The sequence below is a fragment of the Rissa tridactyla genome, chromosome 4, assembly GCF_028500815.1.
Source record: "Rissa tridactyla isolate bRisTri1 chromosome 4, bRisTri1.patW.cur.20221130, whole genome shotgun sequence".
In the NCBI taxonomy this organism is placed as follows: Eukaryota; Metazoa; Chordata; class Aves; order Charadriiformes; family Laridae; genus Rissa; species Rissa tridactyla.
The window spans coordinates 67,867,513-67,886,681 of NC_071469.1; the positions used below are offsets into that span (position 1 = coordinate 67,867,513).

The 19,169-nt window shown below is 41.5% G+C and overlaps 2 protein-coding genes across 8 annotated transcripts in view; one reads left to right on the plus strand and one right to left on the minus strand.

Annotated features, from left to right (window-relative positions):
* Window positions 1-41: 41 nt before the first annotated feature.
* The window catches only part of FANCM (FA complementation group M), a 72,103-nt gene continuing 52,975 nt past the window's right edge, over window positions 42-19,169 (plus strand). For all 7 annotated transcript variants that reach the window (XR_008465915.1, XR_008465916.1, XM_054198447.1 and 4 more), the window contains exons 1-4: window positions 42-620; window positions 1,386-1,558; window positions 2,275-2,352; window positions 3,042-3,200. Coding sequence is in view for 5 of the 7 variants with exons in the window: in XM_054198447.1 (XP_054054422.1) it covers window positions 173-620; window positions 1,386-1,558; window positions 2,275-2,352; window positions 3,042-3,200 (858 nt within the window). In the remaining 2 variants the exon portion in view is untranslated. The remainder of the gene's footprint in view (window positions 621-1,385; window positions 1,559-2,274; window positions 2,353-3,041; window positions 3,201-19,169) is intronic.
* Window positions 8,424-18,951, minus strand: LOC128908374 (heme-binding protein 2-like). The gene is made up of 5 exons (XM_054198454.1): window positions 18,551-18,951; window positions 12,310-12,401; window positions 10,763-10,904; window positions 9,171-9,354; window positions 8,424-8,742 (listed from the first exon to the last, which is right to left on the minus strand). The coding sequence occupies exons 1-5, from the start codon at window positions 18,774-18,776 to the stop codon at window positions 8,571-8,573; spliced, it is 816 nt and encodes a 271-aa protein (XP_054054429.1). The 5' UTR covers window positions 18,777-18,951; the 3' UTR covers window positions 8,424-8,570.

The window sequence follows — 19,169 nt, forward strand, 5'->3', positions numbered from 1 at the left end:
GGTGGGACCGGAGACGGCCGAGCCGTCTCCGGTCCCACCCCTCCGTCCCTGCGGCGGCTCCCGCGGGGCTTTCAAGCGGCGGCGCTGAGGGAAAATGGAGGACGCTGCGCCTCGGCGCGCGTTACCTCAGAGCGTGCGGGAGCCGCTAGGAGCGGTGGTGCCCTGAGGGAGAATGAGCGGCGGCCGGCAACGAACTTTACCTCAAGCCTGGCGGGTGGCGGGCGGGAAGGCGACGGAGAAGAAGAAGAAGGAGGAGGAGAATGAAGAAGAAGAAGACGACGATGAGCTGCTGTTGGCGGCGGCCGCGGCGGCGGACCCGAGCCCGGTGGGGGGTTTCTGCGCGGCGGTGGGGTCCATTTGGATCTACCCCACCAACTACCCGGAGCGCGGCTACCAGTTGCGGATGGCCCGCGCCTCTTTGCTGGCCAACACGCTGGTCTGCTTGCCCACCGGGCTGGGTAAGACCTTCGTGGCCGCCGTCGTCATGTACAACTTCTACCGCTGGTTCCCCTCCGGCAAGGTGCTCTTCCTCGCCCCAACCAAGCCGCTGGTGGCCCAGCAGATGGAGGCCTGTGCCCGCGTTATGGGCATCCCGGCCCGGCACATGGCTGAGATGACAGGTAAGGGACGGGGAGGGTCGTGCTCGGGGGTCGCCTCAGAGGCTCACCATCGAGGCTGCTTAGCTTAAAGGCAAGGGCAAGCACCGTGTTTTCACGGTGCAAAAAAAAAAAAAAAAAAAAAGTCTTTTTCTTAGGGCGAGAAGCTTTTCAGGGGTTAACTTCAGGGTTTTTTTGCAATAGTTAAAACCCCAGGTTGCCAATGTAAGGGTGATGGAGCAAGGGGAGATGTTTTCTGGAGCTTTGGGGTGCAGCCCTGTGGGCCATATACAGCCTTGGGGCTTCCGCGTGGAGATTTATATGTCCGCACAGAAAATATGCTCTGTATGAAACTTAAGACAAAGGATAATGGCTTTTTTCCCCTTTTTTCCTAACTTCATGAGCTGCGGTTTGTTGCTGACTGAAGTAACAGCCTTAATGACCAAAGCCGTTACCTGTTCTTAAGTACAGCCTTCTGTCAGAGGAGGGGTAGGTTAGGTGTGGGGCTGCGGAGGGCTAGGGCCCATCTTGAGTTTTATAGCCTTGTTTTCTGCGTCTCTGGATATGGTGTTTTAATGCAAAAAATATTCCTTGTCATTGTATTTGCCTTTTTTTTTTTTTTTCTCCTCTGAAAATGGGAATAGCATCAAGGTGCATGCTATTTTAAAAGGTGCTCATTTCCCAAAGCCAGCATATGTCTGCCAGCCCTCTCGGTCTTCTGCTGTTGCTCTCAGGTCATGGTGTGTTCTCAGCAGAACAGTTTGCTAATGTTATTTCTTTAATTTTCAGGGGGAACCCAAGCCCTCAATCGGAGGGAACTGTGGGCTACCAAGAGAGTCTTTTTCCTTACGCCTCAAATAATGGTGAATGATCTTTCTCGTGGGACGTGTCCTGCTGTGGAGATTAAATGTTTGGTTATTGATGAAGCCCACAAAGCCCTTGGAAATCACGCCTACTGTCAGGTAATGCTGGATTCACCCCAGTCTTGTCTCATAATTACAAAAAAACTCCCCCCAAATCATTTACAGGATCTCCATAAAGTGTCACTGTCATCATATAGGTCCTTAGCTTTGTTTGAAAGAGATCAAACAGTCCTCTGCGTCATCAGTGCCTTGTTTTTATGTAAAAGCTGTAGTAAAACTTGGTAAGGCAAGGTGGGAATTTTTTTAATGTCTGAATAAAATTGTAATTTTTGTTTCAACATACTTTTTTTACTAGGGCAATTTTAAAAAAAAGTCACTGTGATGTTTCTTTCAGATGTATTTGTATTTACAGGTGTACTCTGGTGTGTTTGCTATGTTGGAATAGCTCTTAAAAGGGGGAGGTATTTTTTCCAGAAAAAAGGGCAGCTTTTTTTTGGTAAAGTTCTTAGTAAAATGAGTTCAAGGTTTCTTTTTAAAATTGTGTTTCGTATTGATTAACAAAGAGTTTGTTGTGTTATTGTGGCTTAATCTCATAGCAATGTGTGACCTAAAAGAAAGTTAGTTTTATATACTGGAGAAATTGACCGAATACATGTGGAGTTGTGCATAGTTCCTGGTTCCCATTTGAATTTAGATATACTTTTTTTAGACTATTTTGTTAAGCTCACTCTACTTAGTGAATATTTTCATCAATATAATTTGTGTCAGCAAATAATCTCCTTTAGGGATATTAATGGAATCTTCCCTATTCTTAGGTTGTTAGGGAGCTAAGCAAATATACAAATCAATTTCGGATCTTGGCCCTAAGTGCCACACCGGGCAGTGATACAAAGGTGAGTCAAATCAACTTGCGTGGTTGGAATAATAAAGTTTCAGTAGAAGCTATGTTTAATACCTTTTGGTACAGTTTGAACATTGTGCAGGATGCTGAAGTCTTAGAATTCCACATAAAAACTTAATCAATCCATTACTTAGTGAGTGTTTGTCTTTTTCATGCTATCGACTTTGTATTATTTATTTCCTCACCTTTCTAAAAGGAAACAATACCTGCTGGTTTTTGAGAGTACAAACCCACTTGAACGAAAAAGAATATACTCTCAATTCCAAATGGCTTTCATACTCTGTTCAGTGTACTATATTGGGTAAACATAAGTAAGGCTGAGGTTTTCAGTCTAAGGCGGATGGACAGCCAAATTCATTTTAAGCTCCTAACTCTAGGTTACTTCTCAGCGGGTATTTCATGGGGCACCCAAAGCCAAAGGGAGAGTTCTGTCACTCCAGCCCTTGTGCAGTAGCACGCTTTTTGCATTCAGGAACTTACCATGTTGACTCTTTATATACTACTTGAGATCTTTAACTGGAGAGTCTTTCATTTTTCATAGATAGTTAGTAGGTACCTTTTCCTTACAATTATATTCAAGGCCTGCTAAAATATGGAAATAGTTATTTTCACGTGCTATTGACTTGTGTTGCCAGAGTGTTAACGAGAAAATACAGTCGTCTTTTGTGGCTTCTCAAACAGGCTGTGCAGCAAGTTATTTCCAACTTACTCATTGCTCAGATAGAACTATGTGCTGAAGATTCTCCGGAAATTCAGCCTTATTCTCATGAGCGACAAGTGGAGAAAATTGTTGTTCCACTTGGTGAAGAATTGGTAGAAATTCAGAGTGCTTACATCCAGGTGAGTTGTTGCATTTCTTTGTTGTTAAACAGACAGTGTCAATAAATATATAATCTCCCTTCCTGTGTTAACATCTCTATCTAGACTAGCAATAACTTATAAAGTAACACTTTCCTATTCAATTAACTTTGCTTTTGAGTATAAGGCAAAAAAAGAAACATTGTTTCAACTTTAGCAGCTGCGGTTTCACTTTCCACCAATGCTAGTTATTACCTTGCAATAACTTGAAGAGCTCTGATGGAAAACTTAAAATTGAATTAGTTTTCTCATCCTCTTTCAGGAGTCCTTGCAAAATTGCCATGAGACCTAAACTGAGGGCTTCTTAATTTGGCTGAATTTAGTAGTATTAAGATGTTGAGAATGACCATGCTGGTGTTGTCTGGGTTATTGCCAGCCTTATGAAAACTGTATAGTCACTGAAGCATTTCCTCTGATTAAGAATATTCTTTAGAGCTTTAAGTCATCTGTAAGTGTACTTAGTTCTCCTTGTTTTTTTTTTTTGTTTGGTTGGTTTTTTGGGTTTGGGTTTTTTCTTTTCTTTTTTACCAGTAGGTAATGTCTCAATTTAGGGCAGATTAGCAGGGACCAGCACTGTTAGCAAGTCAGTGACAACTTCATGGTCTGCGTCTTCTCAGTGAGGTACTGGTAGACAAATGGTATTACATAAAGTACTGCTTTGAAACATTCAAAATGTATGTTCTTTTTTTGGTAAGAGAGATAAAAAAAAATAGGATTACGTTAGTATCAGACTGTTGTCCTTAGAGTATGTTTTTGATTAAAGTTAATGATTTTTGTGTTTATGTGAAGACCACTGGCAAACTTGTTCATTCATTTTCTAGATTAAGTTAGTTCACCTGTTTTCAATCCAGTAACCTGAGAGTATATTTAAATGAGGAAGTTCCACTGATAAGCTAGCAAGAACTTTAAAGATAGTTTTGCATCACTACAGGTGCCTCTGAAAGCTCGTATGGAGTGCAGGGATTTAATTTGAGGTGTTTCACTTGAGATTTAAGCTGAAATAAGCACACAGGTTTGGCTAATCTGGTGTAATTGAGGAGTATAGACAAACCTGGACTAAATTGTTACTGTGGCTTCAGTGGTTTCTATTTCCTCTCTTTGATCTGGTATTTGCATTTATTTTGCTACTGCTTTACATAGAAAATATGACTTGTAACAACACAGAGAGTGTGGAAGGATAGTGCTCCCGCTTTTTCCAGTGTTCAGGGGCAAGCCAAGCCTTAGTATTAGAGACCCTAGCACTTTCAGAAGTGGCTCCTGTGCCTCAGTTTCCGCTGAGGTGTTTCTGTGGTTGTGCAGTTTTCTGCAGCACAGCGATGGACGTCGGCCATGCCCTGAAGTTAAGTTGCACTGTTTGCTGTGCTCCTGTGTTTTGGCTTCTGAGTGGCTTGAGATCAGGATAGAGATGTGAGTGTAGCCACAGGAGCAACGCGTAGATGTTGCATTATCCTTGTCCCCTGCCAAAAGAATCAGTCGTGGATTACGTTTGAATGGCATTGGGATTTAGGAGAAAGCTCCAATACATATGTCACTCTCTGTTAAAAACTGCTTCTCTCCAGCTTGGTTCTGAAACCAGCCCTACCCCAGTCTGTGCTGCTTTGAGGGTTGTGGGGGACTGTGCTGGGCACTTGACAGAAAAGGGGTTGCAGATGGCTTCTGCAGTCAGGAGGAGTGAGTTTGCTAGCAGCCCTGCTGGCTGCAGCCCGTAGAAACATAGCTCCAAATGTACCTGTTTATTTCAAAGAATGTGTGTCTTCTGAAAGTTATTTAATTTTTGTGGGGCTTATGGCTTTTGTAGAATCAGAATAGCAACTTGTGACTTCTGCTGTTCCCATTCAAAGGAAAGATAGCAAAAACCAAAGCCAGGTGTACTCTGCACAATAAAATCATTATCTTTAATTTTGATAAACAGTAACAGTAAACAAGACGACATTTCAGTGAAAATGAAGGACAGTGTAAAACAGCACAATGCAACAATGCCAGAAAAATTATTTTTATATTTGTATACATACAATAAGCAAGGCCCTGAGTATCACAATAGCTGGAATAAACTTTTTAGGCACTAATGCTTGTTTGAAAAATACACAGTATGCAGGACAACATTTATCTGTTAAGGCTACGTCATTTAATCTTCCAAAAATATGGGTGAATTCTGTTTTTTTATCTCCTTTGAATAGTGGAAATCAAATAACTTCAAATTAAAAATGAAAATCCATTAATTAATGGCTTACAGGGTAGAGCCACAGATGGATAACAACGTACCTATTCTGGTAACAGGAGTTAGATAATGAAGCTTGACATAATGTTTTCAAGCTTTCTCAAGTGATGTATCTGAGTAATAGTAACGTTTCCTTGGCATTCAGTGGTGTAACTATGAAGTAAATTTTATTGTGTGTCAATGAAAAAACACAATTCTTTGTGCCCATGCTTGTGAGGGCTGGTTACAGAAGTTGGTACAATATTCCATAGCCATAAAGTGTATCTTCAAACTCGAGATTAATTGGTTCTTTCTCAGCAGCAGAAGCTGTCTAACATAAGTCAAAATAAATACTATCTTGGAATTCACAGTTTTACATAAAACAACGCTGAACACTTTGCTGCGGTTAGGATATCAGCACATTCAGATAAATACCTTATTTTTATATTTCAGTAACAGGAATGTTTCTATAACATACCCACAAGTAGCTGAGTCACAGAAGTATTTAGGTGAAGATTGCCTATGGAAAGAGACATAAGATATAGCAAATGCTTTTTGCGATAGACGTTTAAAATGCAAAGTATGTACAAACTGGTACTTTATGGTGAGAGGATTTAACTGCTTCCAATAGCTATTTGACCTTTGCTAAAGCCTAAAATAATTTCTATAACTGGCAAAAGCAATCAAATTGCAGAAACTTCTTTATTTTACCATAAAATCATGTCAAAGGTGAAAATTGTTTTTATTTGCTCTTATAAAAATCTTGTGGGGGATGAGGGCAAAACAGAACCCGTTATTTAATGCCTCCCTGGGCCCTCTACTCAATTCAGTTTTTAAAAACTAATGTTTTCCATTAAATTGTTAGCTTTCACTTTAATACTGGCTGGTATTTCCAACAATCTGAGGAAATGTTAAAAATAAATAAGAAGCAACATAAATAAAAATCAAATAAGAAACAATTCAACATATTGAAAAGGAAGTCTGAATTTTTTTCCCTGGCTATGATCCTGTATCTTGAACAAATGGAGAGGAATAAAAGACTTGACAGGTACCTTCATTGTCTCGTTCTGTTCAGTAAGAAATACTTCGATGTGCATCTGAATTGGCACATCAGACAAAGTGGTTCCTAGTTGTGGCCACAACTGGCACAAGCATTTCTGCTGTCACCTGGCAAACCGGATTTGGTAGCTTTCTGGTTGGAATAAGAAAGCCCCCAATCCCACAGTCTTTTTTGAGATTGCCCCCCATCAGTTTAACATCCCATTAATTTGTGGCAATACAAAGGTCTGTGACGGACCTGCCGGTCTGTGTCAGTTTGTTTGCGTTTAATTAAACCTTCTCTCTCTCTCTCTCTCTCTCTTTTATTTTTATTTTTTATTTTCCTTTTCCCCTTCTTGCTGCCTCCCCAAGGCGTCTCTGAGGGCAGCCACCACGAGAGAGCGCCTTAGGCATGCTTAAGCAGGGCCAGCCAGCCCGCCCTGATCCTGCTGCTCTGCAAGAGATTTGAGGTTAAGCATAAAGTCAATTTTGTGCAGCAGAGAGCCTTGTGGAACCCGGAGGCTTTAAAGTTCTTGAGACCTGTGTGTTTATTCAGTCAGAAGTACTCCATAAATCCATTGTGTTTGCCAATTAACGCTACTGTAAGCTAACAGACACTGGTTTGGGTGCTGTCTTGTATGTTGTAAGTCAGTAACACAAAAGCGTTATTTAGAGCCTAAATCATATAATCAATAAATAACGCTGGTGATATAATTAATGAATTTTTATATAAAAAGACATTTAATTCTGTTAAGGTTAAACTCTACCGTCATATCTGTGAGGGGAGACTTTAGGAAGGGATTTTTGAGAGCAAAACTGTTTGCTACCCCGATTCTAAAGTGCAGTAGGTGCTCTGTAGCTGTAGAACACAGCAAAGTGTGAGTGCTGCTTTCAGGCCTCCTGATGCATGGAGAATGATGTGGGCTTGTCTTTTGATCACAGCGTGCTAGACTAGCAGTTGTCTACTTCAAGAATTATCATATGGATAAAAGAAACAAGCTGCAACAGGGAAAATTAGGTATTAGGAAGAAAAATTTCTCACAGTGAGGGTGGTCAGATACTGGAATGGGGCCTAGAGGGTTACAGGCTCCCAACCCCTGGAGGTGCTCAAAATCCAGCAGTGTGAGGCCCTGAGCAGCCCGCTCTGCCAGCAGCGCAGCAGAGCTGCACCGGGCGACTGCCAGAGGTCACTTCGAGCTGAAATTTTTTTCTGTGAAATATTTGTATCAATTATAACATTAATAATGTGGTACTGCCAGACGAGTGTAAAAAGTACTGATCGAATTACTTCATCTGTAACGTTTTAACATTTAGCAAAGTTATAAGATGAAAGTGTTTGTGAAACTGAAGAGTTAAGAATTACCACTTTGTATTTAGAAATGCCAAATATAGCCGTGGGATTACTATGAGTGTGTGATTAAGATAACCTGTAACTTTTGCTATCAAAACTTCAATGAGCATTAGGACTGTTCTGCTTTTTTGGTCTCTTCTCAAGGTTAGAAGTACTTTGGTTGAATGCTTTTTGAGGTAAGTATTAAGAATCTCTGCTCCACAGATGATGACACTAAAAGCAGTCAGCATTGGTCTAGTTTTACTCCTTGGTTTAATCCCAGTGGTCTATATCTGGTAGTTCTCTTCAGAGATTAAGACCTGAACATTCTTTTTCTGCAGCATAGCCTGCACGTGTGAGGTGGTTCTAACGTGTCCCACTGAAGGCCCCAAGAGGGTCTTTGTGTAGCTGGTGCAGCACTGGGTGCCCAGGGCAGGGGCTCCAGAATCTCCCCTAGGACCGTCCCAGGCCACAAGCAGTCTAGAGCTGCTAATAACTGGACAAGGAGAGAGGTCTCTGTCTGCCTTATCTTGTAAAGATAAGGTGAACTAACTCTTAAAGTGCTAAAAATCTCCATAAAAATTGTGTAAAAACTGTAGAAGTTGACATAGGAAATTGTATGTTCCAGGTGTTACCTCTGTTGGATTATTAAATTGGAGTGATTGCCTTGCTAAACTGGCCAAAAGCCACATTTCTAAAATCTTTGAGGGTTTGATGTGTAGCCTTACGTGATTCACCTGTAAATCAGCACTGATTCTTGTGAGTGACAAGCATCGGAAAGGGGAGGCTATGGTCTCTGAAGGAACCATATCTCATTGTGTCGGTTGGCAGCAGCTGGATTTGTATATCCTGCAATGATGAATGTATCCTGCAAACATAACTCGGGACTCTCCAGAATTTCCGCCAACAGGTTTATTTCTCTCATTATAGAGTCTTCATTGGTGATTCCTCTGAAGCTCCTGTAACAATCAACTTCATATCAAGTTCTTTTTAAAATCCACAGTTTTTTCCAGAGACTAGAAATGCCTCCTCCTAAATTATTTAGTCGTGTTTCGCAAATGACTCCCTGTCTGATGTCATACACATAACAGTTTTTTCTGAACATTTTCAGTGACATGTCAGATACTTTGTTCCTAGCTACACAGAATAGTCTGTGTTTTGAGTTTGTATCTCACATTTACAGCTGCACTGTTTTCCCAAGTAAGCTGGTAACCATTATTTCCTGAATATCCCAGTCTCGTAAAGCAGGCAACTTTTAACAACTACTAAAAATCAAGTTTTCCTGTTTGTTAGCCTTTAGACCCTGATTTAAAAGATGTAACAAGCCCAAATTGAAAACTACATCTTTTTACAGATTTTACTAGAACAGAATTGAAATATTTCTTACCTACTATAAACAATAGTAGAAGGCCATTCTTCAATGATTATGTCAGAGTCAAAAGGATGAGGTGGCTCGTCCTGCAGCACTTCAGGCAGGTAGTACGCTACTGTCACTGCCTGTGTCATCTCCGATTGAGATTCATTTGTATGGACTATGGTCACAATGGGTATTGTTATCCCCAAGTACAGTCCTGAGGAGACATACATGACTTTTTAGAAAATGTAAACGGAGGTCTACATAGCATGCTTGACTTCTGAAGCCAAGCTGAATAATACAAACCGAGTACCGTGGAGCAACAAGAATGTCATTACTAAAAGGAATTCAGTAGGATATTTTAGAAAATGCAGTTCTATATTCCAAGTGGAAATAGCATTTTATTATGCCTTGTACTTCGTGTGTGTGTACATAACTAAAACCTACGTGTGTAAATATTGTGCATGTGTGTCTAAAATGTGGTATTTGGTGAGCTCTCTTATCTTCATGGAGGGCAAGGAGTTTGACTTAACTTCTTTCCCCATGTTTATGTTGTAAACTGACCTTGTGTCATGTTTTAAATATTTGGGAACAAAGAATGTAGGCAAGATAAGGGGGCTGCATTGTGAATTAGTTTAGGATTTGCTGTTATCAAACATGTTGCTACATTTTTGCAATGTTCTAGGAGAAGATTGACTCTTTTGACTGTGCAGGTAGCAGTGATGTCTAGGAGTGGGCACTTGGCTTCTGTACACGGTTTGAAAACAAAACAGCGCTGTTCTGGAGCCAAGAATTACTTTTAAACTATGCTAAAGTGTTAAAAGAATGGGGAGAGTGGGGAAAATACCTGATTAAAGAAAAGCTTTCATGATCAATGTTTTCAGTTTCTTGGAAATAAAAGTAAGGGTTGACTCGATTACAACACATGTACTATTACAGAACAAAACACCAGGCATTGCAATACTTTTTAATCAACTGGAGAATTAAAAAAAAAAAAAAGACAATGGATGGCTGGCAGTTGAAACCAGATTAAACTGGATTGGAAACTAGATGCACGTTTCTCGTGCAGGCACAAGCTATCAAGGACATGGTGGACTTGCCATTATTTTAAAGTACTTGAGTTAAAACTGGATTATCTTTCTGGAAAATATGCTTCAGACACAGAAATTTTTGGTGTCCGTTCAGACACGCACAAGTTGAGTATCATGAACTCAAACCAGAGACGAAACATTATGGTCTCTCTTGGCGTTACACTCTGAATAAGTTCTTAGAACAGGCGATTTCAGTACTGCCGTGGAAAGTAAACCACTAAAATTGTGTAGCAAAAGCCTAATTTATAGCTGACAGCCTACAAAATCAGCCAGTATCAATTCCCAGACAGTTGTAATGGTCACAGTGCCCTTGGAAGCTGTGATTGCTTCCCACAGATGTTCTCCTCTAGCATGTGTGCAGAGGGAGCAACACTTTGGCTCAGACTCTGCTGGAAAGGCTGCATTGCAGGAAAATGTCCCTATAGACCGGGTGGAGGATTTGGGAAAAGCTAATAAAACTATCTCCCCAATTAGGATGAGCTAGTGCATAAATATAATGTTTTAACTTAATTGGTGCCACAATTCTAGATTTACCTGAGGAATTCTGCTCACAAATGTACCTCATAAGCTTCATGAATCCAAGGCATATGCTCTGTTCATACTGTTTTTCTTTCATTTTTATACAAGCCCATTTGGCTTTTCCATACTGACGTTTTTCATAAAGCAGATCTCCAAGCTGCAAACACAGTAAGAGAATAATTTTGTATTTTAAGTTAATCACCTAAAAAACCCAAGCAAACAAATAAAAGTCAAACAATTTGTTGTATACAAATACAATGCATTGTATTTGTATACAAATTGGAAATGTATACAAATACAAAAATGTATACAGATACATTGTATTTGTATACAACAAATATATATGCTACAATATTACTTGTAGAATAAGAAAATCAACTTCTTTAGGTGTATGACCAGGAGAGCAGGAAGCATTAGGAATGATTTTAAGTCTCAATGTCAGCTGAACCTTAGGCTCATTCTGTTTAATACTTGGTTCGTGTGTGCTTCATTTCAAGGTCCAAGCCAGCATATAATAAGTAGATATCCAAACCCAATGCAGTGTATGCATCTAACTCGAGTACAGGAATAATTGCATCTTTTTTTCAACTGTCAGTGAAATGATCTTGAAAGGAAGCTGTGAATTTTAATCCTTCCTAGCATAAATCAAGAAGGGATATGCTGCTGATCTTGGACCAAAATTTGTTTCAGCAGACTTCTAGGTAGTTCTCCTTTGAAATAAGGAAGTGTCATCTCTTGGACTTGCAGTATTAAACATTTAGTTGCAATTAACACTGAATAACCTCATTTGTTTATCTGCAGTCATTACAGTAGCAATGAGAAATTGCCTTCAAGCGTTTAATCAGAACATAAATAGTCAGGAGTCCCAAACTATTTGGATGAAATACACTCATTCAAATTGTGATATTTATAAATTTGAATTATATAGATCTATTTAAAAAAAATGTGATAAGAGTTCTTCATACATGGTTCATAAAGATTTGTCATGTATTTAAGGTTAGACACTTGTTTGCACATTTCCTGAGCTGTTAGCAATTTGCTGGATGTCAATTTCAGTTTTTCATTAGAGGATAAGATGGGTTTGATAAGATGGGTTTGCAAATTGCTGCTTTGTTTGATAATGACCCACGATATGAAAATACATGTTACATTTTAATTTCAAATATTAATCTCTTTCAAGTATTCTTTGCTAAGGTTTTATTAATGTGATTGTGTAAAGAAGCAAATGCATTGATTTAAATGAAGAAAATAGGCATTTTATTTCAAATGTCAAAATTTAAGGGGTTTTTGTTAAATTAATTCTAAAAAGTCACAAAGGCTGTAATTCCTGACCATCTTCTGACTTTCCTGATAGTTTCTACCTTACAAAAAAGAAAAATTCACGCATGTAAAAATGTTGAGATGCTAAAAATTAACTGTAGTTATCCAGGTATAATGCTTTGCACTTATGATGTTAAAAATCCTAAATTGTTAAAATAATTTTATGAAGAAACATATTTTTGTGAGCTAGATATGAGTACTGAAAATGTTGTTCCAAGCTCAGCTGGGAAGGGAAACGGTACCTTTTCTTTGCGGTGGATGAGAGTGAAGGGGATGGTCTGTCTCTCCTGGGGGCTGTTGTTCCGAGTCAGCTGCTGAATTGGCTCTGCCATGTCTGCAACAAAATGATACATTTCCAGTTTTAGAGGTGAAGCTGTAGAAATAAGAAGGATATGTGTCTCATTCTACTTCCTCTTAGTTAAACTTCAGGCCACTTTGTGTTTTTAACAAGTTTAGTTTGCGCTTCAATATTAATAGGAAAGGTTAACGGACTTTTGTCTCTGTGCAGATGACACTGCCGATTCTAGCAACTCTTCTAACTCTTTTGGTGTTGGATTAATGTGTATCCACATGAAGAAGTAAATTGAGTTAGCTGCTCTTGTTCAAGGAAATATCACTGTGGAAACTTTCATCACTTCCAAATGGTGTTTTATGTCTAATATTCTACTTTAGCACTTGGTATTACACACATTTCAGTGCTACTCAGTAGTCAGGACATATGTTGGGTGTAAGGCCCGTGTTGGCACTCGGAGGCTGCAGTGCCCGAGCTGCTGGTGCTGTGCTAGCCATGCTGCCCCGCTATCACACTGCTTTTCTCTGCAATTCACTCCTAGTTGCAGTCTCTGGGAGCGTTAGAGCTGAAACTGATGGAGAGTGTTTCAGCTGTGATGCTGTGGTGATCCAGCTCCTCTATGCAAAGTGGAGTTCTGGGTCTTAAGTGAATTGCATAATATTTACGTTTTTTTAATGCATGCCCTTGTAGTAAGACCTTACAGGAGGGCAGGATTTCAAAACCAAAGGCAAACAAATATCTTCATTAAGAAGTGGAAGAGAACATGAACTTTTGTTTGTAGCTTCAGAAGGAGACATCACAGAACAGGGCATACACGGGGCTGTGTCAGCAAGACTGCAGCCAGCTGCTCAAGGGTGTGACTGGCTGTTCTGTCCAGTGCTCGTGAAGCCACATTTCCCCTCCTGTGCCTGGTTTGGGGTTTCATGGTACAGCAGTGGCATTGAGGAACTCAAGATAATTTGTTGGAGGGCTGCCTGCCTGGTTAGGGCAGGGTGAAGCACAGGAGGGGCTGGAGAGCCCGATGTGCGCAGGCTGGAGGGGAGAAAGCGAAGGTGGGGTGTGGAGGGGGGATTGAAGATAGTATAGGTGAGGGAGGAGAAGAGTGTCCCGTTAAGCTAAAGAAATGTAAGATGAGGAAATTTAAAATTCCTCAGTGTATACTTCACTGAAGAACTGTGTCTCAAGAAGACATGATTTTTTAACAAAGAAATTAGAACATAGATTTGTGCTAATTGAACACAATTGCTTTTTGTTGCATAGTGGTTTTATACATATGTGCTGTCCGATTAGATACCAAGTATATTAGATTAAAGGGTTTATTTCAGTTTGGAAGGGACAGAAAACTGTTGACTGAGAGTGAATATTAACATTTAGCAAAATTGAAACGTTTCAGTGTTATGGTTCCATTACATCTGGCTGAAAGAAATAGAGTGGTTCAATGTTCTCAAATATTCATAGTTACCAAAAAGCACTAGTAAATCTTAAGTGTAACATACCAACTTTATGTGACTAATAGCGACACCGTGAGTTTTGCATGCTTCTTATGTTTGCTGTTGTCTTGCCCTTTGGAAGAAGGAGGGCTCGGAGCACAGTCTAACATGTGTCATCACTTCTGATCTGAGCTCTCGCATTTTCGTGGCGGATCATTATGTGAAGGAGAGTGTTAATGCTTGACTATTGTTGAAGAACTCTAAGCACCTACACATTCGCTTACCAAAACTGAGATGGAACTGAAATGTGCATTTGAGTGATTCTCACATTTTGTAAGAAATTAAATAGAAAACTTATTCTCCGTTTCTAGATGTAGTGACCCTAGCAATCGTCCAGTCTGTATTAATCGTTAACACTTCCCAGCCAAGCTCAAATGGATAGAAGGAGCAAATATATTATACTTGCATATATAGTACTAGTATATTCTAGTATTTCTGTTCTGCTTCAGTTTTGTCATTTAAATATGGATGGATTAGGTGTATTTGCAACTATGGTTGCCTTGACGTCAATTCCAGCTGCAGTTCATAAATGAATTCTGCTTAGAAGTTGATCCCTATCAGACAGGCTTGGAAACTCTGAATATAAGGTTAGTCTTAGGAATGGAAGACATCTCTTCCAAAAGAGTTAGTCCCTTGCCTTTCAAGCTGAAGTAATATAAGCACTTGTGTATTTTGATAGAGGTTGAGAAATTTAATTTTCATATACAGTGTTTTAAAGTCTGGATGTGAATTTCTGCCATACTACCTCGTGGTATGTATCAGACATACATGAAAAGGACTAGAGCTTCAACTGAAGTAAGAGCCCTTCTCTTGGGTGTTTTAAGTGCCTCAGTATCTTTAGTGGAAAAGGCAGGACGATGGGGGAAGAGAGTCTTATCCATGTTTCAGAGAAGAGGAGAATTAAGATGCAGGAGAATTAACTTGGCCTAGGTCACTTAGTAAATCTGTAGCTGAGCTGGGAATCAAACCTACATCTCCTGACATCCAGTGCAGGGGTTTTAGTTTTAAGACTATTTGGAATAGTAAAGATCCTTTTAATAAAGGGGAGAAGGCTATACTTGGTTAATGTTAAACATTTTTTTTTAAATGTCATTGGGAAACATTTAAAATGTAAGTAATAACTGACATGTAAAATTGATCTCTTTGGAGGCTGAGAAAATTATAAGTAGATTAGACTTCAGCACTGAATTTTCCACAGAGTATTCAAGAATTAGGAAACACTTGGGGACTCTAGAAAAGTTAACTCTATTATTAGATTCCTTTATTGATAAATGTGGGAGATTTATATTTTTTCTTTTTAATTTATTCCATATTAATGCACAGGATAGAAATTACAACTAATTAAAGTCCTTTTGGGAGTTTTATTCTTCAGTTCATGAATCCGTGCCTGTCAGGCATGACAGTATAACATTTGGATTATAAATATTTTAACTGCACAATACTATACTATATATAATATTATACTGCCTAAAAGCCAAGTGAGTTGCATGATTTGCATGTCATCTGTCAGTCCAAGCTTGCAAACTTGAATACTGGTGTGACAAAAGGCAAGACAAGTTGTAGCAGTGTAAAGGCTTGGTTAACTAAATTTCAAAACTGTGATTGCAGTTGCTACTATAGGTAGGTATTATGCAAGAGGCAAATCTTTACAAAGGGGTTTACGTAGATGAGGCACCTTTGACAAGCCTTGTGCATAGCAGCAAGATTGAACAGTATTTAAATTGTTGTATGTCTTAATTTGTGTCTGATCAGACCTGTTGGGAGTGTCTCTGAAGTGGGATGTACTTGTCAGCTGTGCCCTTAAGTAATGTACGTGCGCATACAACTTTGTCATTCTAGGGCAGAGGAGACAGCCTTTGTAATGCTGGGAACCAAAACCTTCACGCTGAAAAGAAGCACTAGAGGTGCACCTTAGAGAGAGCAACTGGGGAACAGCTCTAGGAGGTGTAAGCAGGGTCAGTACTGGGCTGGGGTGGGCTGCGTTGTGAGGCTGCAGTCTGGGCACGACCCAGTGATGGGGGCTCTGCAGTCCTTCCCTGCACGCTTCCGTCAGCCACAGAGGTTATGGCTGTCCAGTGGCCCCTGGGCCACTTATGTGAGGTCACCTCAGCAGGGGACATACATTGGAACAGATGGAAAACCACCCGCAATTCCAGGTCTGAAGTTTGATTTGGAGCCTGGGTACCTGAGCTTAGCGCATGCTGCTTTGTACACTGAGTATCTTTCGACAGCTTTATGCTTTAGCAAGTAGATGGTTTTGATGGGTTTTCCTGAGCTTGCTTGTTAATGACTGTGCTTGTATTGAAATTAGAATTGAGAAATCTAAGGTAAACATGCTGTAGCATGTTTTCTGCTTCTACTGGGAGTAGATACAATGGAGTTTTCAAGCCAAGAAAGTTAGCTTATACCTTCCTGCACCTTTCATTTTCTTTTACCTTTTTGTTGCAAGCTTTGGCATAGGCCGGCCAGTCTATAGGATTAAGTGATAAATTGAAATGCCAGCCATGTAAATATCTGTTGTTCACATCTCACAAAATCTTAGATTTTTCTAGAATGCTTACTGTGTTCCTGTAACCCTTAAAAGGTGCTAAACAAAAGCTACAAAGCAAGTCATCTTTTTGAAAGGTATGTTGTCACCATAGAACAAAACAGGTGTCAGAGCTTGTGGCAGTCTGGAACTATTGATGAAAGGCTTGATAATGTTCTTATTTTGCAGATTTTACCACTAGACTACAGGAAATATACACTCTGTTATTAAGGTCTCAAGTGCTCTGCACAGTTACCAGGCTGGCAGTCAATAGCCGGCCAGGTAAAGTTCTTGTATTTTCTTAAATCATGGCTTAGGCAGTGACACCAGCTGCTTGGATGGGACACAGCAGTCAAGAGAGGCAGTTTGCTCCCTGCTGACTGGGAGGATTTATCCTCCCAGAAAGTCAGCAACTTTTCCTCTCTGTGTTCCCTGAGGCTCGAGTACTCTTTAGCTGGCTGGATACTAGCATGGATGCTGACAGTTAGCTTGAACTTTGAATGGACCATGTAAACTAATCTGGCAAACTCTCCTAGGCTGTTCTAGTTGAGATGCAGTCACTCTTGACCTATAGCCCTGGACAATATCTGAAGAAAAATCTTCCATTTAGATTTTTGTAACACTTGCGTAGCATTACAGAGTAAACCTTTTATAATACAGTAGCTAAAATGTGGTAAAATACTACCTTTGACTTATTTCCTAGACTTGATATCCTGCCTCATAAATCTCAGTGAAACAGGGCATTGAAATACACGTGTATCAGAATACCAGATAATTTTGTGGGAAGGAATCTTGTTTTCTGATACACAAAGGTACTCTTAAGGAGCAACTTAATGTCTGTGTGTTCATGCTTAATGCCTTAAATAGGGAGCTCCACTCTCCTCTCTCGGTGCCCCTGTAGACCCCAAAGCTGTCAGACACGCTGCACTGATTACAGATGAAAACCTGCGGCTGCCGGAGGGACGAGATGGCACAAGGACCCCTCCTGCGGGCAGCGAGAACGAGGCAAGCCAGGGAGCTCTGTTCAGACTGAGCTTGCCCTTCTGTTAGTAGCTGACAGGGCGTTGATTTGCATTATTAAAACATTAGAAAGATAAGAGGAGACTTCTAGGCATGACTTGAAAAGGAGGTTGTGCCCCTCTTGCTGTGTTGGAATCTCGAAAAAGTTTTCCAGTAACAGTCGTTTCATTTTGGTAGTGTCTAGTGCAGACTGTTGTTCAAGGTTTTGCTGCTTCCCCTCCTCTTAGAAGGTGATTTATCTGAGCAGTAGAGATGCCAAGGAGCTCTCTGTACTTCTCTACACAGGACTGTGCAGATCAGTTAGAGTTTCTGAAAGAGCTAAGTTTGCAGTTATCTCTGCTGCTTGTTAGGAGTTATCTGACTTGTTACAATATTTCAGATTCTTCAGTCTTTCTTAAATTTGAAAATAAACAGTTTCTTAGTAAGATAAGACTGGGAGGCCTACTGTCAAAAAGCAAAGTCAATCCTTTTGCTTGTTTACACTGTGCTATCTTTCAATTCAAGCATCTTTCTTTAAAGAACTGACCTCTTGGATAGCTACAGTGAGGAGAGATTCTTAAGATTAATGCTTTTGCAGGTGGCCAAACTTAATTTTTTAATTAAGACTGAAAACTCAAATCAGTCCTTTTTAGTATGAACAGGTCAACCCACTACTACTACATCCACTTTTCTGTTAGAAAAATCTTTTGAATCTCCCAGTGCAGGGCTTTAGCTCGGACTGTATGTATCAGAAGTGTGCAGAAATGCAATGGGTGACGATGGCAACACCCTATGCTGTACCACCTCCCCCCTCACCTCAGCCCCTTCCCCAGCCTGGCTGGGGGTGAAGGGGGGGCAGATGGGGCCGTGCCCCATCCCCCCCTGGCCCTGCCCCACACCTCCCTCTGGGACAGCTGGGTGCCAACCCCGAGGACAGGTTCTCTGTGGAGAAGGGGGAGGTTTGCTGGGGTCCCGTTCCCCGCCGGAGAACCCGTCACCGGCATCGCTGAAGCGTGGGGGGCTGCCGAGGGGGACATCCTGCAGCTGAAGGTCAGAAGTACCCGGGAAGGTTACGGTACCGGCCGGTAAGCCCCGAAATGCCGCTCCCTAATCCCCCAAAGCCCAGCGGGCCGCTGTGGGTGTAAGCGGCTTAGCGCGGCCCGGCCGGCTCTTACCCCGGGGCACGTCCACCTGGTGCCCCCTGCCCACGCTCTGCCAGTAGCTCAGCAGCCGCTCCTGCTCCTCGTCCTCCATCCGCTCGGCCTCCTCCTCCAGGCTGCTGCCGTTGCTGTGGTACGCCGAATCGGGACTCTCCTGCGCCATCCCGTCCAGGTCCTCCAGCGTGATCATGGCCGGGCCGCCCGGCTCCGCGCCGCCCATGCGGCACCCGCCCGTCTCCATCGCGCCGAGCAGAGCCGGGGAGCGGGCTGGGCGCGCTGCCGCCGCCGCGCCGCTTTATGAAGGGCTCGCCCTGCCCAGGGATTTGAGGGCGGAGGGGGCCCCCCCCTCTGCCCGCCTGCCGCCGGGGCAGTACCCTGCCGGCAGGGAGGGAGGGATGTGCGGCTGCCCGCACTGCGCTCCCGGCTGGCGGAGCAGGGCAGAGCTCCGGCAGGGGGCCCCGCACGCAGCCAGCGCCGCTTTGCTAGCGGTCCTCATGCTCTGCGGCTTCAGCCGGCGCTGTAGCATCCAAGCAGTGTAGATCTTAAAAAAGTTCGTGTTTCCTGTGTTTTTTCACTTTAACTCGTGCTGTTTTCCTAGCCATTCTCTTCATCATCTTTTTTCCCCACTGCTCTT

Bases quoted from the DNA above. Each gene is read 5' to 3' on its own strand.
- LOC128908374 (XM_054198454.1), bottom strand. From the start codon at position 18,776: ATGGAGACGGGCGGGTGCCGCATGGGCGGCGCGGAGCCGGGCGGCCCG. The intron at 12,402-18,550 runs GTAAGAGCCGGC...ATTTTGTTGCAG, and splicing joins CCAGGTGGACGTGCCCCGGG to ACATGGCAGAGCCAATTCAG. The intron at 10,905-12,309 runs GTACCGTTTCCC...CTGTGTTTGCAG, and splicing joins TCATCCACCGCAAAGAAAAG to CTTGGAGATCTGCTTTATGA.